Source organism: Chroicocephalus ridibundus, chromosome 1, assembly GCF_963924245.1.
Source record: "Chroicocephalus ridibundus chromosome 1, bChrRid1.1, whole genome shotgun sequence".
Classification (NCBI taxonomy): Eukaryota; Metazoa; Chordata; class Aves; order Charadriiformes; family Laridae; genus Chroicocephalus; species Chroicocephalus ridibundus.
Genome location: NC_086284.1, coordinates 33,091,576 through 33,118,924, shown reverse-complemented (window position 1 = coordinate 33,118,924; position 27,349 = coordinate 33,091,576). Strand labels below are relative to the sequence as shown.

The following is a 27,349-nucleotide window of genomic DNA, read 5'->3' as shown; positions in this document are numbered from 1 at the left end:
AGAGGGGAAAAAACAGACTTGAGAACAAGCAACAATGCTCCCCACATTTAAACATTTCCCTATATTTCTCAAAGTGATATGCAAGAGCCTCAAGTATGTAGGTGCTAGGTTTAATGTCCTGGTAATTCAGATTTTTCCACTATATACCTAGAAGAATGACATGCCTATTCACGCAAACGTGCTTCAAATCTTGACTTTAAGAAAATAGCTTCCTCTCAAGAGGTGGCTATAGTTAGTTTCCATATGCAGTGAAGATTTAAATCCATCTGCCAGTCCTAAGACACATTTTAATTTGCTCTTATATAACGCAAGCAACATACCAGATTAAGGAAGTGACACTGATTTTAGATATCAGTCTCTGCTGAATTAAATAAATTTAACAGAGCTAAGAAACCATCCCTCTACTATTCCCGTCCACTACTTCCCTTTGGACAGCCCGCACTGTTCCAAAGACAGTAATTCTTGCAGCAATTTTTTAAATCTATATATGATCATATTCATCCTGTAGTCTTTCTGAGCAAAGTAAAATAGACCAATTTATATACCATTGAAGGAAATAATATTTTTTCTTGTAGAAATAGCTTCAGAAATAGCTTCAGAAATTTAAAAAAATTGCAACACAATTTGTAAGCAACTGTGAATCAATATTCTGTTGATAATTTTAACATGTGATAATGAGTCAAAAACCCCTGACGTATTTTCCTGAAAAATACAGAAGAATAAAGACTACCTAAAATTCCTTCCTGCCCTAGATGAGCAATTCAGCAATTGCCTACAACTGACAAGTTAGGAGGGACAGCAACACACTGTTGCTTAAGAACACTGTTGCTGTTCTTGTAACAATCATCCCACTTCCATTAGCTCAAGTGGAATATTCTAGCTTCCTTCTCAGTGATTACTGAGATTACACTTCAGCCATACGTGTATTCAACATACTTCAGAGAGGAGGGTCAAGTACGTAGTTTATATTAGATTGCAATCCTTCTATGCATTCAAAAGCACGAATGAAACCATTTCATAGCAGCACGCAGGCAGGACGACAGTCCGAGAAAGCGCGAGTGGCAGGTTATCTGATCTACCTATCTCAAAGAATTAATTACTTTTGCTCCAAATTGGCTCCTGCCAAGGTTTATTTTGTTTGTACAGTATTTGTCCTCTTTTGCTGGGCCTTCCAGCTGCCACCTGTGTCCTTCTTGATGGCAGGAGGCCACCTTCTTTGGATTTAGGCTGCACCAGCCTCTTCTATAGCTGCAAGGGCCCATGGCTTTGTTTCCTCAAACCATCCCATACTCAAAGGGAGCAGAGTTGGGAGGCTCTTTTCCCTTCGTCATCTCACAGCCAAAGCAGCAAGACTTTTCGACTAAACACATGTCATATCAACACATATAAACAGTAAAGCTTGGGAAACGCTTTTTGCTTCTTTAAAGTCATTTTATCACATTTTCTTCTTTTCAAGCATTAGCTAAACAGATTTTGGGAGAGACGTATGCCAGATTGAACTTCTAGTAATTGTTCAGGTAACAGCAACGCTTTTGGCTGTGGTCTACATATTTTCATTCTGATTTTAAATTTTACTTAAAGATTTTTTCCAGATTTTTTTCTGCAAAGCTAACACTATAAGCAGTCTTTTCATTAGATTCATTCATTTCGAATATGACAACATTGTGGGACTTGAAAAAGGAAGAAAACAACGACTAACCAATGAACAAGTTGGGAAGGATGAAAAAACTTGGGAATAGATTTTCAAAGATATTTAGACACCGGAAAAGCAATCTAAAACCAGAGGTGCCCAAATCACATCAGGATTTTTTGAAACAAATTCAAGACACTGATTTATTATTTTTTTTAAAAGGCTCATTTTGATAAGCCTTCTTATTCTATTGCTCCAATATATTAACTATACAGAATCTAACAATTAGTGAGATATTTTATTAGCTATTTAAATGTACAAAACAGCATTTTGATTTGAAAGGCAGGTTCATGCACTTAAAAAAAAGGAAATCAAATAACTGAGTCACCGTTTTCCCATATAAAAACACTGAATATGAATAAGCCAAGACAATTTAGTATGTATTTACTTATCTACAGTCTCCTGTTTAACAACAAAATGTTGCATTTAGAATAAAGGTGATTGTTTTAAGATAAGCGTGCTGATACATAAAAGATATATATATAATCCTGAAAAATTAATTTGAATCATTTATCTTCAGTTAACTTTAGAATTTATTTCCTATTTCTTTTTGTAATGGAAGTCTCACTGGCTGGCTAAGCAAGCAATGAAGGCAGCACAACAAAATCAAGTGTGTACAGGAGATAGTAATCATACGGGCAAGGAACGGATGGTAATTTTCTTAACCTTGTATTTAAATGGGCAACCGTACATAACTATATGCATTTAACAACTTTAATAAAATTTATAAACATACCTTTGAGGTAGAAAGAATTACTTGCTAACATAAGTTTTAGCCACAGGGGAATTAACGGTACATGATTTCAGAAATCAACCCAAGAATTTGAAAGGACTAACATTTTTTGTTAGTCATTAACAAACTAATTAACTCTTTATATTATCTGTTATTCTGTATCTTCATTATGGGAAAATCAGGTCTGGGATCCTTAATATTAATTGTTAGTGACAAACAAATCAATGTTTAAGAACAAATGTAGATTTTTAATTTTTTTTGAGAAAGAGGACAGACATGCATTTATTATTTTAATGATTTTGATAACAAATGGCATTTGTTATCCGCATACCCCCTCTTCCCTTTTACCCATAATATCCGCCACCCCTCAGAAAACAAACTGTGATACTTACTAGACTGTACAACAGCTTGAGTCTGTGCAGAAGTGCCTGATGCTATGTTAGTCAATGCCCACGCGGCTTCAAATTGTAATGAAGGACTGTAACGAAATAATTTTATAGTAATAAATTGAAACATGATTTGCAGATTATTTTATGGTTCATTTCAATATTACTAGCAGTATCTACTCTGAGACACTCTACATTTAAGAGTGCCATTGAACTAAAAGTTTTAAAGAAAACCTCTAAGCCTGGACATTTCAGAGGAAAAGCTGTAAGAAAAAAAAGATTTTACCCTCTATGGCCTTTTGTAAACCACCAATTATTCTGACATCGTATTAGTAATAAAAAATAAAAAATAAAAGCAGTAATACTTGTTGAAGCACACACCAACCAGTGAAGCTGATCGCTACCTTAGTCAACTAATTATCTCCTGTATGAAAGATTTCTACCGCCCCTCATCATAAAATTTAATTATGCCTCTCTAATGGATAACGGAGACCTCCTCACTTCCAGCTGATCCAAACACCATTTATATTTAGTGAAGAAAGCGCAACTGCCTTGCTGCCATTAGTGGTTCTCAATAAATTAATCATGTCTGACCATAACTAATTACATCCTAATATAATAGGATATATATTATATAGACTATATAGACTATAATATATAGATACAGACTACAATAACTAATTACATGACCATTACATCCCAGATCAAGTGTAAGCTGGTATACTGGTTTCTGCTTCATCACAGACAGGGGAAAGATCTAGCATCAATATCAAAAGACAGCATCAGACCTGCATTAAAACTGACTTATTAAATGCAGACAAAATTAGTTACAGATGTTATGAAAGCTGGGGGAACATCTCTTCCAAGATGTCTGTCAAATGTTGTCTATGCCAACAGCAGTTCAGTAAAAGAGTCTGCATGAAAACTGTTGTTCCAGCAAATGCTAAAGGTTAAGAGTTCTAGAAGCTATAACGGAGTTTACAGCTTATGGTGGTTAGTGTAACAGCAAGATGTCTGGCTTTGGGAGGAGCAGAGAATATTTACTGTTATGTGACTATTTTTCATTTCCATGCTTTTTTGGGTCTTTATCAATTATGTTTTATATATAGTCATAGCACCTGCTTTCTTCAAGTTTTTTTGGTGCATTAGTTTCCAAAGCATTTTAAGGTTTTATTGTGGATTGGATTGGAAAATAATTAGATAGGAAGACCTAAGATGTGTAAATATGGATTTGTAAAAACAAATAGTACCTGTCAGCAGCTATCTATAACCCTTCACATTCTAGGATCAAATGCATTAAAATTACAGTTCTAGGTTGGTCCTTCCTCCTCTTGTGATAAACTAAGTTATAACATGAACAACAGCTTTAACAATCTGTTACACAAAATCTTTGCAGAGTTTACCTCCACTAAACATTATATAGCAATCACAATTAGAAGGACTACTTAAGATAAACACTGAGTTCAATTTCAAAAGGCTTGTTCAATTTCAAAAGGCTTATTAAACATTTACAAAGGTCAATCATACAAAAACCAGACAGAAAATTCAAATTAAAAGAATTCTCACAGCCCTGAACCATTTACTTCTAGAGCAGACAGGCATTCATGACCCATTTTAAAATGCTATCCCGATTTGAACATTATTGCCAGCTGCCTTCTAAGCAACTGTTTTGCTGAACAAGCTAAAACCAAAGCTACTCACTCTTCATGTTTTCGCAGCCACCAAATTATACCCAAAATGCCAATTTGCATTTTTGAAGTTCCTAGTCCTCATGGCTGCAGAAATAACCTTGAAAATGGAAATACTGTAAATACATTTATGGCTGCCTCAAAGATAGGCTAAAACATTTACCTCAAATGTGTTAATCCCCACCTATCTGTATAAGGGGCTCACGGATCGTGGAATATGGCATTTTTCTTACATATCATTAAATTCTTACAACTACATGCTCAATGCTCTCTACCTCCTTTACCGAAGTTTTCCAACAAAGAATCATAACAGACAGCGTGCTCACTGTCTTGTACCATCACATGGGGGAGCAGCACAGAGCCAGAAGGAAACCCACCTCGCAGTGAGAATGAAAGCAGCTAGAAACTTAAGCTAATAACCCTAATGAAAAAGATGACAAGCGTATTCTGGCAAAGAGAAGAGCCCTGTTCACACCCAGGCATGTTCTCTGCCTTCACACAAATAAACACAGTAAATCTGAGACAGGTTTCTTAACAACAGGTAACAAAAAAGTCTGCAATATTCAAAACCAATGAGGAATTTAGTAAGGTTTTCTCCATTAGCTGGATATGCTTGTGCAAGCTCTAAAAAATAAAATGACATTTCAGTGGCAGAATAAACACTCCTGGAGAATTTATGGTTTATCATCATGTAATATGATCCACTGTGTGAGATTATATGGTGTTACGAATCCTCAGCTTCATTTGAAATAATGAGATGATTTTTTGGATGCAGATTTTCAGTAAAGGTGAACATTTTTAAAAGTATACTTACTTATCATCCCTTTCTAGGCATTTTACCAGAATTGGTAAAATTCCTGATTTTATTAAGTCATCAATAGGTGGATTTCTGTCACTGGATAGGAGTTTTCTGTGAAATTAAATGTAAAAATAAAATAAGTAACTTCCATCATAAAAAATGCATAGGAAATATATTTCTGTGCTTTTATTTATTTTTACCTTGCAGCTTGGACAGCACTCAGTTGGATCACTGGGTTGTCACTTGTGGCGTTCTGAAAAAACAAGTAACAGTAAAAACTAAAAATGCACAGAACACGCACTTATAATAATTAAAAAGAAAAGTTAAATATAACATACCTGCAGTATAGCTTCTAGTGTTACGTTTTGCTTGAACAGAAAAAAAAAAGGTTTTAGTAATTTTGTTGCTAAATTACATTCTTTTTAAACATTTAATACAAACTAATTTTAACAGTGTATCAGTTCATAATTTTGCTTTCAAATAACTGCAAGACTTCTAGTGTTAAAGTAAAAATAGAATACATTGTTTTGAGACACCACCAAAGTTTTAAAAATAATTCCAGAATTGAGGAACTTACTGCTTTGAAATCAGCATCAACATCGGAATCTTCTAAACTTTCTTCTTGAGGAACATTTCTTTTTTTCAAAAGATGTTCATCTCTTTTGTTCTGTAAAGGAATAATGAAAAATAAGGACACTTAGTGCTTATTAGCACAGGGTGACAATATAATGGCCCCTATCAAAAGAAGCCTTTAGGTAAGTTTGCTTTTTTTAAAAAGAAGATTTGTAACTGCAAATAGAATTTGCAGTATTTCAGCTGTAAGAATCTAGCAGCTTGCTAATCACAGACAGAACTATGACCATCCATAACATTTGAATGAATCAAAACTTATAGTTTGGGGATCAATTTTCTAACAAACATTTACAATACACACAGATCTGCATGACATTAACATTTAGCCACACATAACAGAAATTATTTTCCAGTGTAAGATTAGTCTTCAGCTAAACCTGCTTTGAAATTCCCTGGTTACGCGTATTTTCAACTTGTGTGTAAAGTAGCATGCTCCATGTACACTGACACTTGGAGCATTTCCCACTCACACTGTTAGTTTCTGACTTTAAAAAAAGCACCCTCCCCAGCCTTAGCTCCTTCAAGGAATTACTGAAGAAAAAAATACCTTTTCAGTGGTAAAGTACCCATTTAATATTTCTACCTTGCTTAATTAGAATATTTGAACACCTAATGCCCTAATTTAAAAAAAAGGAATCAAATAATCAATTGTAACTGTATCCAAATGCACTTTTTTACAAATTTAAAGTGTCTTAAAAGCATTATTCCAAAAGCATGAACCGGGCTTTTCTAAATTTTAGACTTCATCTTTTGCTTGGTATGTCTGGAGGTACAATCAAAGATAGAAAGGGCAAGGAACACGATGACGCAGCATGTATATCTGAACACCTTTTTGTGTTTGTTTGTTGGTTGTTTTTTTTTATAAGTGCATTAAGATTTCAATCTCTAATAAGGCAAAACATCGAAAAGATGTAACAAACAGCCATAACACCTAAAACATATCTATTATACTAGCAAGGAAAGGCAGGCTTTCCAGTCTCCAAACAATTATCTGATAACCAAGCAGTACTGATTATAGAGATTGTATTATATCATGCCTTGCTTGTCATATATATTAAAAAAAAAAACCTCCAACAGAATCACGTTTTGAATGAGTCACCAATATTTTATTTTATGTTGGAAAAAAAAACAGCAGCCTCAGGTCCAAAATTTCTGGGGCCTGCTTACTTTTTAGACATTTTAAAAAGAATTAAAAAACCCCAAACTTTTCCAGACTCAGTCTGAAAGGCTAGCAAGCAAGATATTAAGATTTTTTTATGAAAGAATGCTAAAGCAATAAACAAGCACTAGAATTAAATAACCGTTTAATGTGGAAGACAACATTCCACAAACTTAGCATAATTTAATTCTTGTCAAGTTTAAGAAACTAAATCCCAAAAGAGTGCACAAGATCACCTAGATCAGCTACGGCAGCCTCTCCAGAGCTGTACAGTAACGGCAGCATTCGTGGAGCACATCCATACAGACAAGCACTATAGGTATTTCGTTGTCAAGTGTTTTTAGAAAGAAGGAAGATGGAAACGAGCAGGCAGTTAAATGCAGAGAAAACAGTGTTATGCAGACAAACTGCATCAGCTACACACTGATGGATGGATTCACCATAAAGACCTATAATGTATTTTTCTTATTTTTCCACACCAAGTACTACGCCCTGACAGTTTAAGGAAAACGCAAACAACATTCAACCCCAGTCAATCTGGCTTTGCTCAGGTACAAGTCCTTTTCCTACTGTTGGTCTAAACCAAAGCCTATACTTTGCCAGCTTCAGGGACCGGACCCCATTTCCAGAAGCCCTCTCCATGACCACGTCAGCTGTTCTCCCCAGTGCGCAACTACTACACACATCCACCCGCGGAGGAAGCAGTTCCTTCCTGCCTCAGATGAACGGTTCCTACGGGATCACCTGCACTGTTGTGGTAAAACAAGTTAATACCAGGAGAAGGGACTGAAGCTGGAGGAAGGTCCCGATGTCTTTAGTCAATTGTCTTCTTCCTACCCAGAGGTACCATCACAGATCATGGTGGTGAGCAAGTCCACACGCGCATGAATGTACAGGGAGATGTATTTAGTTATGAGGATGGCAGACACCAGTCCAGCAGACACTCCTTGTCTTCAGAAAAAGTGCAGCCTGAAGGAACTGGGGTCTTAGAGCAGAACTGTCACCACTGTCTGCTGGAGCAAGTTAAACGTTTCATATAAATCTTTTACTGGGAAGGGTCAAATTTCTTTCTCATTATCACCAAACTACTGTGGTACAAGGTAGGGTTTTCTGATTCTGTTCCTCCTAAAATATTTGGCTGGATTTTCTACATCCCATGCTCAGAAAATTCAGGGAAAGAGCTTTGCAGTGTTTTTCTAAAATATGTTTGATGTAAGAACTGTTATCCCAACTGATTCACCTGGTGATATCTACCTATTTTTCTATCAAATAATTTGGCACCAGTGGTGCTCAACTATGTGTTTGTACACCTTACAATAAAGACAGGTTATCCTTTATTTTAAATTTCTGTAAAAAAGCCTTTTAAATGCCAGCCTCTTGCAGATCCTTTGATTCAAAACACGATGAAACACCTAGAATAGTCAAGAATTTAGCAAACGAACTATTTTTATTGAAAAGAAAAGAAAATTCCAGTTAGGAAATGTGACATTATCTCATTTGTTATTTTCAGGATTCTTCTGTCAGTAAGAAAAAGATAAAGCTTTTCAGGAGCTCAAACAGTAGATTCTCCCATTTCGGTGTTTCACACCACCCTATTAGATTTCCCCACCGCTGTATCTTCTGACCTTAAGGAACTGTCTGCATATTTGAGGATAGAAACTGGTACATATTTGAGGGTAGAAACTGGTACACCGCCATTCCACGTTGCTCCCCGCAAAAGCATCTACGCTGACACAGAATGGATGAACCTCAGAAAGCTTTGACTGAAATCCCTCCAAGATGCAGAGGGTATGCAAGAGCCATTTAAAGTCATATTACTTCACGCTATAGTAAGTGGAAACTCAAATAAGGCCAAAACCTTCTCAACTGTGTTGACATTAAATAGATGGCATCCATTTGGAATGAAGATCACATTATTAAAATGCGTAAGAATATCTGATAGTCACATACACGTGGGCTGCATCTGTCATGCATATTACTTCCACCCTCAATATTTTTCTTCCCAAAAAGACATTAACCAGAAAGAGTTGAAACTACATCATGCATTTTCTAGCTTGAAAGATCTAGAACTTTTTGGATGCAAAACAAAGTCACACTACAACAACTGTGGTACTGAATGTGAAGGTGTACCCCTCTATAGATGTGTGTCTCTTCAACATATACAATTACATCATCCTGTGAGTGACTGGTGTTTGTCAGAGTTGTGCCTCTGCTGGAGGGCTATGGTATCCAGTTACTCCAGAAAGCAACAATGAAGATGTATCTTCATATCCTCACTCAAACATCCTGAAATACCAGGATGGCAGCAGCTGGAATACAGAGAACACAGGTGGAACAAAGCAAGAGTCCCACCTTGGGTGACTGAACAACATCCTCACAGAACAGCAGGAAAGACCTGCACAGCCTTCAAGAGCCAAACAGCTGGAAAAGTCACCTTCCACAAACACCAGGCAGTAAGTCTAAAGCATGCTAGTGGACAAAGCACTGAATTATTCCATGCCACTTCACCTGAAGAATTTCAGAAAGACTACCTGCTTGTCACCATCACAGCGTGTGCACTTCTATACAAGTACCGTTAGCTGAAATAATTTGCTTGAATAGCATTTAGAGGGGCAAGCACAAATTCTCTCTTCTTCTGGCCATAAAATGGGCGGTGAGCATGTTTCTTTTTAAGTTCTTCCAACAAAACTCTTCCCTGGAAAACTCTCAGGGACTTGGGCAAAGAAGAAAGAAGGGCAGGTGGTAAATGAACACACAGTTATAGAAGCATAGTAACAGATAAGTAACTTGTCTCTCTCCTTCAAGCAATTGTCCTTGCCTATGTATGTTGATGCAGTGAGTATCTCCAAACAGCACATAGTATTACTCACAAAAACGCCATTTACCAGGAGAATAGTCCAACGAATCCCTAGATGAACACACACTGAAAGACTATTCTCCTAATGGTGGCAGTAGGCTGAGAGGTTAAATAAAACAGAGCTCCAACTAACAAAAATAAAGCTATCAGGAATAAAGACATCCCACTGGGAGACCACTGATGGTGAACATGGTAATCAAGGAACGACATTTCAAACTCTGGTTCATCAAACATACATAATCTAGGTTTAAATTCCACTATGGGACAGGGTGTCTCAACAAGAGGAAAACTGCATCAAACTAATTAGAAATCTTAGCATGGTAAGACTGAGTAACACTGAAAAGCCTTCCATTTGTAGCTACATGTCAAAGATGGCCATAAGATACACCAAAACTGAACTAACCAAGAGCCTAGTTCTCTCCTGTTCCAGCAAGGAAGTTAATAGCTCCTTAGAGAGCCTTTTATACCTGCATACACATCTATCCAATTCCTTTAGCAACTTGAGTATGCCTAAGAGAATGCTCCCTAACATTAACCAAAAAAAGTATGAGTAAGCATGGATATTCTAATGCCAAGATACTCTCAGGAACTTCCCAGGACATAACTGACCACAGGTTGATGCTGGAATTTCTGCAAATGCAGGCAACACCTTCAGGCTGTCAGTCATACGGTACAACAGGCTCCAGAAAAAATGACCTTAGCCAGGGAAAGAGCGAGCAAGAACGCTCTTGTAACTACTCACTGTTTGCAGTTGGTTGCGCTGAAAACCACTGTCAAGAACATACATAGAGGAGCTTCCACAGAAGCCTGAAGCAGAGAGGCTAGCATTTATTGAGACGCACTAAAAACTTCTTACTAAGGAAAAGCTATTCTTATTAGCATTTCTTATAAAGTCAAAGTCTTAAAAAGTAGCTCTAAGGCTACTTGAAACAGCTTAGTCCGTTTGCAAAAGCGTTCAATACCTGAACTCCTAAACCACTGTATACCGTAATTTGATAGATCAATCACTCACCTGCGTAAGGTAAAAGAACGTGATTTGCAGCTTGGCATGATCTTAAAATGCTCACATTTTGTCATACTTTAACAAACTAAACCAGTTTTTACCTAAATCACAGCACCAGCCTCCTCTGCAGGCTCCTGTGGTGAAAATGAAGACAAATGAGCATACCTGGATAGAGCTGTCCTGTTCAAAGACTGGTGAGAGAGTCCTTTCAAAGGGAGAGGCATCAGACTGTAATTCCTGATGAAGGGGTAAGACCTTGTCACCAACAAAACTAAGCAGCTCTCCTTCAAAAGGGAAGATCCTCAACCACTGCCTGAACCATAGGTGCTATGAGCAATAAAGCCCGGAAGTTTATAAACAGCAGCTGACGCTGGTTACGAGCTTGTCAACATTGTGTACTCCTGCTACAACAGGTTTCCATACAAACAAAAGGCACGTGGCCATACGTGCCAGGCAAAAATGCCAAATGGTTAGAAACAACAATAATGATACCACAAGTGCACTTTCTTGCCCAGTGTGATAATCTGTTAAGAGTTTTTGATGACAAATACCCATCATTTGCTTTGTTGACAGTGGGAAGATCAGGCTGCATTGAGCAGTAAATGCAAATGCTGCAGATCGCAGTACTTCTTGTTTACCTTCTTGGGAGATGGCCACAGGATTCAAAAAAATGCCCACCGATGCAAACACATTTCGAAAACAACATGAGTAACAGAAGAAGAATCCTTGTGGGCAAAGAGGATGTCCATCAAGCTACGCGCTGCATTCCACTTAGTACTATAGGACATGGCCAATAAGATACTCTAATGGAGCTGTGAAAGGTGTTAAATATAACTTTATACATGCTTTTCAGCACTTGACAGATGGGCAAAACTCCATGAAGACTCTCAAATTCATTGGAAAGCTTCAAGATCAAAAGGGAAAATAAATAAACAAGAAATCTTTGCCCTCAGGTAACAAATAACATTATAAAACACTTCTTCAGGTCAGGGAAAGGTTCAGGAACTCAGTGGCTAGTAAGAAGCAGCTCTTTTGGCATGAAAGTTAAGATGTTTTGAGTCCTCTGTGGGCAAAGAGCAGAACTTCAAAAATACCTCAACATTAGGAACTGGAGTGCCAGCCAGCATTAGCTATACCCACAGATGACAAGAAGCAGCTCTTTCCTCTGCTCTCACATCCTAGGAAAGATTAAAGGATCAGGACAGTGCCGGACATAGATTCAGGTTGTCTAGATATCACTTTTAAGCTACCGCTGTTGTGACAGACCGAGCTGAACCTGTAGGTTTCACTTATATGTAATCTCCAATTTCACTTGTGGGGGGTGAGAGCACCTGCCTCACTCCATTGTGAAGAAAAAGAAAATGCCTACCAGCCCAACCTCATTGTGATAAAGTGATGCCCTGAAAACCTCTACTGAATATCCTCTTAATGAAAGTTTTCTTAGGTGGGCTATCTAGCCTGAGTGAATTTCTAGTAACAGCTCTTGGATATGAACCTGGGGAAAGATTCAATTTCTTTAATGGTTGGAAAAGGACCATTAGTTCGTTCTACTCTCTGTCTTAGAACTCATTAACATCTACAAACATTTAAAAAAAAAAAGAAAACTGTAAACCTGTAAAAAGGCTGAACAAGTCAATCTGATGATCCTACAATCAATAGATATCAAAATTATATCCTACATGCCTAGTGAACTAGATCCCTTCCACCAAAAGTTGGTCAAATAGATTCCAATACTGTTCTTCAGATAAAGATCACAGCTACAGATACGCAGTTAGAAGACAAAGGCAACTTTTGTACATTTGAGTTCTGATAATTCACCTTTGTGACAAGAGACAGCAGTCATAATGTTCCTGTTTGGCTTGTGCACATCCTTCTCAGAAGATGAGCAGGTTGACTAAAAATAAGTAGATGCATAATAAGTAGTACAACAGTGTGTGGCCCAACAGCCCCACGCACAGATTGCAAAGACTGAAGCCTGCTAAGTTAGGCAAAAGCATGCTCTTACTAAAATGGGCTCAAGCAAGCCTCCAAGGTAAGTCTCCAGAAGAATACACCAGGAATATAATCTTCCTCCTAGGATCTTCACTTACAATGGGCAGTTCTGTCCAACCCCTGCCGTTGTCTTCTGTGACTCCAGGAGTGTGGCTGGAGCCCTTGCCAGTGAAGACTGAGGAAAAGAAGTTGTTGAGAACCTTGGCCTTCTCCATATCACTTGTCACCAGGTCCCCTGTTCCCTTTCTGAGGGGGCCCACACCTTCCCTAGTCGTCTTCTTACCATCGATGTACCTATAGAAATTTTTGCTGTTTCCCTTGATCTCCTTGGCTAGATTTAATTCTAACTGAGCTTTAGCTTTTCTCACCAGGTCTCTTGCTGCTCGGACAGCTTCCTTATATGCCCCCCATTCTAGCTGTCCTTTCTTCCGCTCCTTGTAAAGATTCTTTTTGTGTGACAGCGTGTCCAGGAGCTCCTTGTTCATCCAGGCAGGTCTCCTAACATTCTTTCCTGCCTTCCTCTTTGTTGGTATACTTTGCTCCTGGACATGGAGAAGGGGATCCTTGAATGATGAAGACAGACTCCGTTCTTCAAGGCTCACTACTTTATTTTGGAGCTACTGCAGACATAAGTAATCTTCTTTAAGGAAGATCAGAACAGGGACAAGTACAGTATGCTCAAGAAATGGGTAAAAAACACATATGTCCACTGCTCCTTAATCTACCACTTGTTTAGCAAATAATTGCTTTGCCTTGCATCAAACTTAATTGGCAATTAGAGCTTTCATGAGCCCACATCTATGAGCTCTCAGAGGCAGCTGAGTTTGCCAAGAAAGTCAAAAATAAACCGTGTGAGAGATCCCAAAGGTTCCTAGGATTCCAGTTAGCAGGCCTTGAAGGAGGACATGATCCTCTGTTTCTGCTGAGGTTAGGACTGTTAAGGCTTCCTTTGACAGGTGGCATCTAACTCAATCACCATAGCATTGACCTGGCTAAGGACTACCTAAGCACACAAGCAGTCACAAATCAAGCTTCCTCCTCAGAGTCAAGCACCTAGAACAAAAGGATCTCTCACAGCAATGGAGTTACAGGCTTCATTTAGGTATGGAACCTTAAACTGAATCCTAACTATTACTCACCCACCCCACTCCCCTTTAGAGTGAGAATAATCAGCTAGGTTAGCCAATTCATTCTAGGGTCCCTAGAATTAATCCTTCGGGTTTCTGTGATGCTGAAATTAAGTGATAAACATTGCAAATCAGACTTCACTGAGAAGTTTAAATTCTTTCCTCTTTGTCCAGTCTCCATCACCAAAAGTGACATCGTTATCTTGTCTGTCTGGAAAGAGAAATGGCTACTGTTTAAGCTCTTAGGCCTGCTGCTGCATTAACAATACAGCCAGAGATAAGACCATCTTTCCAGAATTGTAGGAGGTCCATTCCCAAAATGCGTGAAATACATGCTCAGCAAGGCCAATATGGAATCAGAAAAGGGCACCTGACCATGAGGAGTGTCATCTGACTGGCTCTCTGTGCCAACCCATGCCTCAGCCAGGATTCTGCCAGATGACTCCTATCCTTTTATGTCAGGGATAGCTTTGTTAGCTCAATTCCTAATCAAATCTTAAGTGACTGGGAAAAGAAAAGGAAAAAAAAAAAAAAGGAAAAAAAAAGTTTCTTTCTGAATAAGAGCTATGGTGTGAAGATAGTGAATAGAAATAATATATTCTTGAAACACAGAATGTGTTGCAAATGCACCTTGATGTCTGTAATCTCAAAAGAATAAACAGCTCACACTAATGCATGCAGAAACTGTTTACTACTGTTGAAAGCTGTGATTTTATTTATTCCATCTTACAAAACAGAGATGTAAGCAACTTCATCAGATCCATTCATTTAATATTTTTACAAAAGTTGATTAAAAAGTGAATCCATGACTACACAGTGCTTCAACTGTACAGATCAAGAATACGCTCGGTTTGCCTGTTTTCTTCAAAAGCCAGGTGTACACTCAGCATCTGGATATCTGGGATAAAAGGAAGATACTCCTTTGTTTTGAAGGGGCACTGGTGGATTACTGAGGTCATACCAACACAAACATTTCTTGAATTTGGCATACCCATGCTAGGGTAGCAGTGTTAGCCATAAAGACGAAGACTGAAGCAATGATATTACACCTTCCACTGCTGGAGCTTAATAGAATATACCCCTTTACATTTCAATCCCAATTCTGTACCAGAAGCAACGGCCTCACATCTGCCACAGAGTTCCCACAGCAAACCAGTTCCCACCAGCACCAGTTCAGTTGCACCAACAACTCGGACACATGCTGAATCTCTTATTAAAGTAGATTTTTTCTGGTCTCTGCAGGGGAAGATGTTCAGCAAACATACCAGAAGAACACAGCTTCCTGCATTTAAGAGTTCTGCAGCTGCTGTGCACTCTTGATTTACAGCCTGACCTACATCCAGTGCTAAGGCCTCTTGAAGCGTATAACTGATCTGTGCACGTGCAGTTTTCAGTGTAAAGTCACTAGCAGCTCATAGGCTACCTCTTCCTCATTTTCACTCAGGTATTACTGGCACATACAAGGTTCCTTCCACCCAGACACACCTTGTATTAAGTATGCAACTTACTCCCCACCATGCATCTGTAATAAAATGGCCTTGAAATTGTAACCTGTTACAAAAACCAATTATGACCCCTTGGGAGGATTACAAGAATGCTGCCAGAGTGTGCAGGGATGAAACGAGGAAAGCCAAGGCCGCCTTGGAATTCAACCTGGCTAGGGATGTCAAGCTCAACAGGACGGGCTTCTACAAGTATACTGGAGGCAAAAGGAAGACCAGAGAAGTCGTGGGCCCACTGCTGAAATGAAACAGGAGCCATGGTGACGGAGGATGCGGAGAAGGCGGAGTTACTGAATGCCTTCTTTGCTTCGGTCTTTCCTGCTCAGCCCAGCCCTCAGGAGTTCCAGGCTTTGGGGCAAGTAACGAGGAAAGAAGACGACTTCCCTTGGGTTGAGGAAGATCGAGTGAGGGATCATTTAAATCAATTAGATATTCACAAGTCCATAGGCCCTGATGGGATGCACCCGAGAGTGCTGAGGGAGCTGGTGGAAGTCATTGCTGGGCTGCTCTCCATCATCTTTGAAAGGTCCTGGAGAACAGGCGAGGTGCCTGAGGACTGGAGGAAAGCCAACGTCACTCCAGTCTTCAAAAAAGGCAAGAAGGAGGAGCTGGGGAACTACAGGCCGCTCAGCCTCACCTCCATCCCTGGAAAGATGATGGAACAGCTTGTTCTGGGTGTCATCTCAAGGCACGTGGAGGAAAAGAAAGCTATCAGAAGTACTCAACATGGATTCACCAAGGGGAAATCACGTCTGACTAATCTGATAGCCTTCTATGATGGCATGACTGGATGGATAGATGAAGGGAGGGCGGTAGATGTGGTCTACCTTGACTTAAGCAAGGCGTTCGACAACAGTCCCCCACAGCATCCTCATAGGGAAGCTTAGGAAGAGTGGGCTTGATGAATGGACAGTAAGGTGGACAGATAACTGGCTGAAAGACAGAGCTCAGAGGGTAGTGATTAGGGGCACAGAGTCTAGTTGCAGGTCAGTGACGAGCGGTGTTCCCCAGGGGTCGGTACTGGGTCCAGTCTTCTTCAATATATTCATCAACGACCTGGACGAGGGGATAGAGTGCACCCTCAGCAAGTTTGCTGATGACACAAAGCTGGGGGCAGTGGCTGACACACCAGAAGGCTGTGCTGCCATACAGAGAGACCTGGACAGGCTGGAGAGTTGGGCAAAGAGGTACCTTATGAAATTCAATAAGGGCAAGTGTAGGGTGCTGCACCTGGGGAGGAATAACCCCATGCAGCAGTACAGGTTGGGGGCTGACCTGCTGGAGAGCAGCTCAGCTGAAAGAGACCTGGGAGTCCTGATGGACAACAGGATGACCATGAGCCAGCAATGTGCCCTTGTGGCCAAAAAGGCCAATGGCATCCTGGGCTGCATCAAGAAGAGTGTGGCCAGCAGGTCGAGGGAGGTCATCCTCCCCCTCTACTCTGCCTTGGTGAGGCTGCACCTGGAGTACTGTGTCCAGTTCTGGGCTCCCCGGCTCAAGAAGGACAGGGAACTGCTGGAGAGGGTACAGCAGAGAGCTACCAAGATGATTAGGGGACTCGAACACCTCTCTTATGAAGAAAGACTGAGGTATTTGGGTTTCTTCAGTCTGGGAAAAAGACGACTGAGGGGGGAACCTTATCAACACTTATAAATACTTAAAGGGTGGGTGTCAGGAGGATGGGGCCAGGCTCTTTTCAGTGGTGCCCGGGGACAGGACAAGAGGTAATGGGCACAAACTTGAACATAGGAAGTTCCACCTAAACATGAGGAGGAACTTCTTGACTTTGAGCACTGGAACAGGCTTCCCAGAGAGGTGGTGGAGTCTCCAACTCTGGAGACATTCAAAACCCACCTGGACCCATTCTCGTGCAACCTGCTCTAGGTGACCCTGCTCTGGCTGGGGGATTGGACTAGATGATCTCCAGAGGTCCCTTCCAACCATATGATTCTATGAGGATTAAATTAAAATTCTCACTTTGCACCGCAAAGGTTTCTCCAAAGACTGCACTGAAATGCTCGCATGCAGTCTTAATTTAACCAGATACATGAGGATATGCTGCATTAGCTAAGCCATCTTTTACAGCATTGCTTTGCTAGCAGGCATAGGCTGCCCAAGTGCTAGGAAGGACTCTTCCCAGTGCAGATTCCACGGTAATACAGCGAGTTTTACACCGAGTTCTGAACAGAGAGGGCCTCTAGCATGTCAGCATAAACCTCAACTACTGATAATTCAGTTGTCAAAATTAATTACCAAAAATCTCATTCTAAGCAAAAACTAGCTAATTTCATTTTTCACTTGGTACCTGCTGCCATATGTAAAAGTAGCTTTCTCCACACCTCAGTCATTGGCCAGTCCTGATGAGGCCATAGCCAGCTTAAGCCACACAACACATTCAGGTATGTTCAGCTAGTTTCTTTGATTAGGAAAATATGAAAGCATTAAACAATTTTTAGATGAGACATCATGCTCATGTAAGTATTTTTTTTTTCCACAGTCATCTGGGTCCAATTAGCTTTCTTCAACTAATTTTTAGAGTCTCAGGATGAATCTCAAACACTTATTTTTGATACTGTAATGAGATACAGAAGTTTATCTACAAGACCTGAAAAAAAAAAAAAAAAGAAAAAGTCTCTTTTTAAAGAAGAGTAGAAGGATCCCAAGAAAATACTAGCACAAGATTGTTGGTAGCTCCTACATAATCAGGTGATAAGTGCAGACAAAATTTCTCAAAAACAAGCCAAGTTAATTTCTATCAACGTAACTTCTATTTACAAACCCTTCACCATGATTTTAGCAAGGCTTTTGTCTTCTCTCTCAGTTTGCAAATAATGAAAAAAAAATTAGATTAAATTGGGTGGGTGTGCAATCCTAAGCAAGTCCCACTCAGACTCTAAATGAGTCAACAGGCAAACTGGAGATATGCATCAAATGGGAAACTCAAAGGAGCTTGGCCCACATCTAGAACATTGAAAGCACAAACTTCCATCAGGTCATTAACAAAAATATTAGAAAACATGTGTGACACCAAGGTAGGGAGGCTTTGAAGCATACTGAGGAATAGAATGGGAATTCAAGTTAAGAAAGTCTGGAAAAAGCAGATGCAATTCAAAAGACAAGAAGCAATCACATTTAGAACTTCTGCATTTATTTAACTATGCGAATAGAGAACGTAAACAACTACCCTTGCCTTGCAGTACTGTAGAAAGCGTCCGAAGGATATAACGGATCACAAGCTGAGTGCAAGTCAACAACGTACTCAATATAAACAGGAATACTGTGTTAAGAATTGCTTTTTCACTATGCCATTTAAACCTCAGCTGTGGCCTGCATCCTTCCAGACTTCCACACTTCCAGAAAGATACAGACAATTTGGATCTGAGGAGCAGCAACAAGTCAAAATCCAGGAAACAGAATTTTCAAGGAAAGAGTGAAGAACTCAATTTGTCTCAACAGGATAAAACTAAAGGGGCCAGTATCAGTCCTCGAATATACTGAAGGTATACAAAGGCAGATAAACAGTTAACCCTTCTCTTTACACACACAGCCCAAGAGTAGTTTAGCTTGAGAAAATGTCCTCCAGCAGCAAATCCTTTAAGGTGCTTCGAAAGGTTGTTCCAAGTGTTATGAATGACAACGATGTAACTAATCCTGTATTTAGGCAGAGCATTGAACTAGATTACCTCTCATGGTCATGATCTTCCCAGCTATATTGGTATTTACCCAATATAACCCAAATCTGACCCTAAAAATTAACTCCCTCTACAGCACAGAAACAGTAATTTCCAGAAAACAAATAAAAGAACATCCACACTTTCTAAATGCTAAAACTCTCCCTTTTCCCATTTGGAGACTTTAAAACATTTGAACAGCTGACAGCTTCACTGTAATAATATAAGAACTGGTACAGCAAGTGAATATGGATTATTTCCAAGCGATACACTGGAGTAAGGCACTACTGTTCTGCCACACTGAGCTTAAGGAGTTGGAGAGTAAAATTACCACTAGAATCCACAATTAGTAATCTACAATCTTACAACGCTTTTATATAAGTTTGGGTCCATAAAGCAAAGCTTATGGTAAAATATTTAGCTAAGACATCAGAGTATTACTAGCAAAGTAACACAGTTGATAAACAGAAGCAGACTCACCTTCCGCAATTCAATTGTAACTTCATTTCTGTGTCTTCTCATAGTCTGTAAATAAAGAATAAAAAAGATTTGTATGTAAAGAAAGAAGTGTTTTGTTTTGGAGTCAGTTTTTTCTAGGTCAAAAGTGCAGCTATTCATCAAAAAGATGAGGAAAACAGTGTGCGTAATTTATAACTCATGCATCTTGCTAGGAAAGGTCGAGTTGTTTCTTTAGTGTCTTTTATTATTTTTTTTTTCAAGATTATACACCTTACAGAAAGCTTAGTCATAAACCACAATAAGTATCCCAAAGGCAGAAAACATTGACTTCCTTGTAGAGTTTCACTGTAATGACTCTCCAAGCGTTTATAGGTGCACACCAAAGAAAGAAGTAAATACAGGTGAGGCAGTCTCACATTCACAACCTAAGCACGTAACCTATGCCAATTATCTCGCCGAAATCAACCACAAATGACAGAAGATGACTGAGCTCAATGAAAACAAGACAGATTCAGCTTGTGGCAAAAGGAAACAAAGAAGTACAGTGACATTGAGTCTACTTAGGATCTATAGCCTGAACACTGTAAAAGAAAACCAGTCCATAAACACCTCGGCTCCTTTAAGATACTGGGCACTCAGAACGCATTCCCTACAATGCTGCTATACCTCTTAGCTAAAAGAGATCACAAGACTGAGAAAGAACAATTTTAGCTTAGTGGAGACAATCTCCCTAGGTTCATTTTACAATCAGCGAAAGAGACATGTACCATCAGAATGCAATTCAGAGAAAATCAGGGCTGGATGACTGCTGGCAGCCTAGAAAGATCACCCACACTAACTAAAATTAGCCTTTTAAAATACTTTCTATGTCCTATCCTTCCTACTGACCTTCACTGCTACTATCATGTTCCTTTTGAGTTAGGGCAAATAACTTCTCTGAGCTCAAAAGTAACAGTGAAAAGCAGCAGTACAGAGAAAACACCAGTACTCCCTGTCATCCAGCAGAGGAAATACCAAACATGCTAAAGCTCAAACACAGGTAAATGAAATGAGCAGATTTCACACCATGAACCTATACAGGATGTAGTTACAGTGCTTAGAGTTTTGTCTTAGCTTCACTGTTCTCAACCAGTTTGTACAGCAGTGTTCATTTAATTATTTTAGGTTGATCCGAGAGTAAGGAAGGCTTGTCTTCCTGTCCACTGCTCGATTAACCAACTCACTCAACAGACACAATTCTCCTCTTATATCTACAAGCGTGAACTATACTACTTTAAACAAAGCAAGTCCTCATTACAGTAAGAGGACACGAGCACCAGAGCATCTACCAGAGCTACATTTGATTTACTCATTACTTTGCTAAGCCATTTGATTCTTGCGACCATCTGAGCCTGCTGCAGCACCTCAGTATGACAGGACAGGATTGCTGGGGAATGGGAGAACATTGGGTAGGTTGGGAATGGACAAATGAAGAACCTGAAAAGTCATTACATGTAACTAGCTAGACCAGTCATTCAAGTTTCTCACTATATTAGAGTTTTATATTTGAATTATCTTAAAAACGGCATCAAATGTAAGGGCACTAAATAGCCTTAAACTGTTTTTCAATACGTCTTCCCCATGATAACTCTGCATTTCAATGGAAAAATATAGTGAGACAAGGCTGTCTTTCTAGCTGCATTTCTGCTATAAAACTCTTTCTTGATCATTCCAAATGTGCTAGACACCACAATCCTTTGCAGAACTTCTCACTAGTAACATTGCCGCACTTCTTCCTAAAATATAGTCTTTTATTCCTGCTTATCTTAAATTTGCCATCACATGACAAATCAGTTAACTTGATTGTCCATTAGCATGTTCTCCCCAAAATCCACTATCGTATGTACCAGATTTGAAATTTAATGGATGCAAGGCATAATTTACTTTTAAATTTGCCCCGTAATTACAATTCACTCCTACATTTTTTTCATTTATCCGTGTGATAACACTCTAGAATATTTCCTACTAAGCAGGAAAATCAGATCAAATCTGAAGCTCTTCAGAGGACAGTGATAACATTTGCCACTCACCATTCTTCTGGAAGCAAGGTGGATTTAGGAAAGACTATAAGCTGTATTCAAGAGTTCAGCAGCTTAATATTTTTGGTTTACAAAAAAAAACAAATACAGTGCAATCTCTGGCAAGGCATTACTATTCATTTCATCCATTTACTCTAAAACATCTTCTAACAATGCTTGGACTAAAGATAGTTATTCAGAGTCATCCATAAAGGCTCTACTGGGAAGATTCTACGCTTCTTCCTAAAGGCAAATAATTCTTTCAGCTTTTCAATTAGGGTTTTATCTTTGTTTCATACTTCCATTATTTCAGCCCCACTGATCCTACCCTATTGCAATTTTGTCTCAATATTTTTTTACTAGTTTTTCACCTTTATCAAACTGATCCTTCAAAATATTTGACTACTCCATTATGGCTTTACATTTATCGTGCAAGAATCTCTCGTCTTTTCCTCATTTAGAAAGCTACCACTCTTTAGAAAGACTCTTCAAAAAAGGTCATCAACTACGTGGATGTTTTTGCTGACCAGTAGCACACATTTTCTGAGCTTTAATACACATCTTATGGCAATCTCCATACTACCTGGGTTTCATACTTTTAGATGTTCTTTTGTATTTCCCTTTAAACTTATTATATATAGTTTCTCTTTCAAAACAGCTCTAGTACATCATCTTTTTTCTCCTTCTTCCTTTAAAGGCAGAATAGGTAGTAGTCACCGCTAAATCCAGAGCCACTTCTCCACTCTCAAAGCAAGCAGGCTGGTAACTGGGGATATCACTTAGCCTCAATGTCACAGAACTGACGAGTTTCATCCGGCCTGCACTGAACTAAGGGCTCCCATCTTGCAAAGTTTGCTGCTGGCACAGCATCTCTGAAAATTCAGCACGTCAGGATCGCCAGGATCATCCAGGAATCAGTAGTACAGTGTTTGGGCTACAGTCTTCCTGCAAGTACATGGGACTGAAGTTCCCAAAGAGCCTATGGTACATTCTGGCAGTTAAATTTGGTTGCCGTGGTGGGATCATGACCAGTGCCCTCAGCTAGATGTAACGCTGACATTATTTCTAACTTGATGATACTACTGTTCCACTTCATGTCCCTGACATATGAGATGACCATTACATACCAACATATTTAACACCATGGATTTCACTTCATACATGTCGATTGTTGCAATTATAGAAGGTATGTGAAAAACAAATGTATGAACTCGCAAGTGGCCTGATTTCTTAGTTTTATGCCTGCCACTTAATTGGGATTTGTTCAGACTATTCCCCGTCTTGATTTTCTCCTCTTTACAACAGGAGCTGATGGACTAGTCCACATTAGTGATGGACTGCTCTATGATAGACCTCTGAATGTCTGCAATTTGGCTATCCTTGCCTTGAGAGACCATACTCTTAAGACCAAAACATGCTTCAACCTCATTTGATTACTGGAAATGCACGTATACATACAGCACCATACTATATACTGGACTCTCTTGCCAGGCTTTTGCAAGTTTTATTTTAAACAAGGTACAATTTCTAACCTTATCTGATGTGGGGGAGCAAGGGAAGGGGGCAAAGCCCAAATTTTACTCTCCAAAACCCAGACTTAAGTGATCCAGTTAATTTTTTGTCCTGACTTGGCATTTCTTAAAAGGTAGGTATTTAAAGCTTGTGTTTCAGATGAAACATTTTAGAAATACAGCAGGTTATTAGCACCTTCCTACAGCCTCAGAAGCAGTAAACATACTATAATACAATAGCATATAAAAGAAGCAGTCCTAAGTACCACTGCAAGCCTCCCCTTAAGGAAGCATTACCACTGCATCCAAAATAACACACTTTTATGCTACCTGCAAGTCCCAGCATGTAGGGAACTCATAGGCATTTACAAGGGATTTATATAGTAGTAGAAAGGTCGAACATTTTCCCCAACCAACACAGGTCAGCTAAAACAGAGAGAAGACACAGAATTATTCTGCAACTTAACCCCACGGATTCATTACCAGCTTTCAGGCTGAGAGGACAACCATGCACACATGCAACATGAGTTGAAGTCTAGCGAGATGTTACCAATGGATCTAATACAGTGTTTGACATCCACAGCATCTGACCGCGGTCACTTCTTGGCTTAATGTACTAAAACAAGCAACTTCATGTCACACAAACAGCACATCTCAAAACTACCCCCCAAGACAAATCTGAACTGTTTCGCTGAATAATTAAAAAAACCCCAGACTCCAAATCTCAGAAAGGCAAAACTTCCCGTAGGGAAAATCCTATAAATCACAAAAAATATGACAGTTTATTCACACAGAATCCGAACTGTGAGGCTGCTCCAAAACAGAGATATTAATGCACCATACACAAGGTGTATGTGTAAATTGTGAATAGTAACTATCAGTCAGCATGTACTATTAAGAAATAAGAACATACAACACTTACCAAATTGTGCTACAACATTACAAGTCAAGTCAGACTTAAGTTCATAAGGCTTTTGCAACAAGAGATTTCTTCTCCCCAGTTCACTATCTGTGAAGAACAATTACTTACCAGTGTGTTTGACAGGCTGACATAACCACAGTAACGCATCAAGTACCGTTAAGTCTTGTAACAAGCCCAAAGTAGATGTTCAGCAATATTTCTAATTTCAATTTCCGCGATATTTTGTTATTTTATAAAATAAACCAGAAAAAAAATAAATTGCATAACAAAAGATCTACTAGATGCTGTTAGTTACACCAGTATTCGCACTTCTACCTTGAATTTCTGAATAGCCTTCCAAAGCCAGATACCAAGTTTATGTGCCAAGAATCTCTCCTTAGCACCTTCCACTTGAAAGAAAAATAATCCCTAGTTCCATCGAAGTATCAAAACTGAAATTAGTTTTATACGCTAATAAAGAAAATCACTACGCACATTAGGGCTGTTGTGTTACGGACCGTAAGGGAACCTTGCTTCAGGCCAATATAAAACACAAAAATGCTAAGCTGACAAAAGACAAGAGATTTAAGAGACACTAGACCTTGAAAATAAAACAAGCCTCAAGGAAGACTTCAAGGAATGCCTCAGCCCCTGTAAAACTGCCTTTGACACACTCAATGGGCAGAAGCGACAGAGAATACAGCCATCCTCATCAGATCAGCGTTTCAGCTCTGGTATCTCTCTTTCAGCTCTGGTATTTCTCTTCCAACAAGAGGCTGACAGGAAACTCCAAGCTTAATTTCAGAGCCACCTGTGGAGAAGGGAAACGTCTTACTGATTTTTCAGTTGATATTTGGTTTATGACAGAAGACAAAACTGTACATAAAATTCTTGATATCAATAAGCAATGGCTAAAGAGAACCCTGGACAATTCTGAATTATCAGTGTAACAGTAACCCTTACCGCCAGCACATTCAAACAATTATTTTTAAGTGACTGAACATCTGGGACCCTCTGACTCAACCACACATACTTCACAAGTACCATTTGTGAAACCCTGCACAAAGGTGCACAAGACACTCACTTAAAGAGCAAGAATCACTGCTGTAACACTACCACTTGATGTCCTAAGACAGCCTATCTGTACTCTCCTGGCAAACATAAAAAAAAAAAAGATTACTTTGAAGTTTTGAATAGAATTGAGATTCTAGAGGAGAGAATTAAGTCTAGCAAGCTTCTCTGGCTGCTTAAGCCTTTGTTTAACATAGAAAACATTTAACTGTATAATACATTACCCCAAAAGGCAACTGATATAGCTTCTGTAAACTAAAAAAAAAACAAAAAACAACCAAACAAACAAACAACAAACAAACCCCCCAAAAAAACCAAAAAAAACCACACCCCCAAAAAATCAAGGAATTCCAAAACCAATCAGCTGTACCTGTCTTACATACATCAGAACAAGGTAACACACGTTCCAAAACCCTCTGTAGCAAATACATAGCGTAGAGTGTTTTTCCTGGGAAACAAAAAACCAAACCTCTCCCAAAGACATACTAAACTACAGGAAAATAATTCAGGCTAATTCAAAAGGACAAAACCACATTTGAGACATAGCAGTCAGAAGAGTCCTTGTATTTACGAAAGAATGATTTAAAACATTGGTACCATTTTATGCAAGTTATATCTCATTCACAATGAAATATCAGGACTAGTCTTAGGGTTTCTGTTAATTTGAAATTTCTACTTCATATCTAAAAATCAATCTTAATCAATTATAAGCACTTTAAAGTCCCTTAAGTATCACTTTCAGAGACAAGAAATTCTGGATACCTGTTTATACTTCATCTCCCATTACAGTACAAATCAGAAAATCAAAACTATTAAATGTATGAATGACACAACTAGTGAGAAGCTCAAGTCATTACCTTCCCTTTGTTATGCTGGTATAAAGATTTCTTAAATGAAATTAAAAATGAAGTTTCACATACAAGAGGTTTAATAATGTAGATTCTCTGTACAGCAAAAAAAAATAATCAAATGCTGCAACAGTAAGTGGCATGAATTTTAAACATTTTAACCATTTTTAGCTATGTCAATTGTGTGAGAAGGAAGATGAAAGCATCACCATCTAATGACTAAAAATCTACTTACCATTGTAACAACAAGATCTGGAGCTCAGTGTGGTTCTCACCCAGACTAGCCACTTCATTAAGTGGGATACCTGAGGAGCGTCATCTTTTAATCAACACATTTACACCACTTTCACTGCAACAGGAGCAAGTCCAGAAAACACCAGAGATGGAGAGGCAGGGAACAGATGTTTTTATGCCAGCCAGCATATCAATGTTGCCAGCACGGCTGGCCTGCCAGCTGCCCCACGAGCACTTAGCTGGCCACCCCTGCTCTCCTGCTTGGCCACCCCTGCCCTCCTGCTGTCCGACCAGCATGCATCAGCCTGCAGCTAGCCCACATAAGCGGGAAAGCCAAGCACACCTTGACAAGATGAACACTACACACTAATATCAGTTTTGGCCATTCTCTGGATACAAAACCTAAGTTTTCAGGAACTTTGGTAAGATGTGCATTTAGCTGCTTTTGAAAGTTCAGCTATTAAGTGGACAAGAAAGAATAAGTTCACTGACTGATTCTAATTTCTCCGCATCTACAAACTTCATTAAGAGATAACCGGCCATTTAAATGTCTTTATTTTCTGCCCTTGCCTCTCAACATTACAGGAACTGGTCTCAGAAAACCAGAAGATACAAATCTTACAGGAAAGAGCTACCCTGAATACATAGCTGGGATAGCAAAGTAGCTTGATTAAACATACAGGGTACCCGAAGAGATTAGGATTTGCAAGTCAATTCCAGGCTACTTCCACCTGCCTAACTGACAGAAAAAAAAAACTGGCCCAGTTCCAACAGCTGGATTGGATTTAACTAATACCTCCCCTCTTGCATATGAGCATACCCTAGAGTACAGTTTAAATACTCCACAATGTAGGTGCGGGTGCAATACAGTGAAAGGAGAAGGTGTTTGCATTGATGAAGTAAATGCTGTTCTTCCCTAGAAATCACTTTATTAGCCTTTTTTCCTTATTCCTTCTCTGACACCTTTTAACAAGCATGAAATACTGCAATGCACATGAAAATGCAGAAGCCTGGGAGCTGGGCTGGTT

The 27,349-nt window shown here is 39.2% G+C and overlaps 1 protein-coding gene across 1 annotated transcript in view; it reads right to left on the bottom strand.

The window, feature by feature from the left end:
* KPNA3 (karyopherin subunit alpha 3) overlaps positions 1 to 27,349 on the bottom strand; it is a 52,287-nt gene that overhangs the window by 12,680 nt on the left and 12,258 nt on the right. Inside the window, exons 2-7 of the mRNA XM_063333999.1 lie at positions 19,721 to 19,765; positions 5,874 to 5,963; positions 5,635 to 5,664; positions 5,497 to 5,549; positions 5,312 to 5,407; positions 2,816 to 2,901 (exon numbers count right to left, since the gene is read on the bottom strand). Of these exons, the coding sequence (XP_063190069.1) occupies positions 2,816 to 2,901; positions 5,312 to 5,407; positions 5,497 to 5,549; positions 5,635 to 5,664; positions 5,874 to 5,963; positions 19,721 to 19,765 (400 nt within the window). The remainder of the gene's footprint in view (positions 1 to 2,815; positions 2,902 to 5,311; positions 5,408 to 5,496; positions 5,550 to 5,634; positions 5,665 to 5,873; positions 5,964 to 19,720; positions 19,766 to 27,349) is intronic.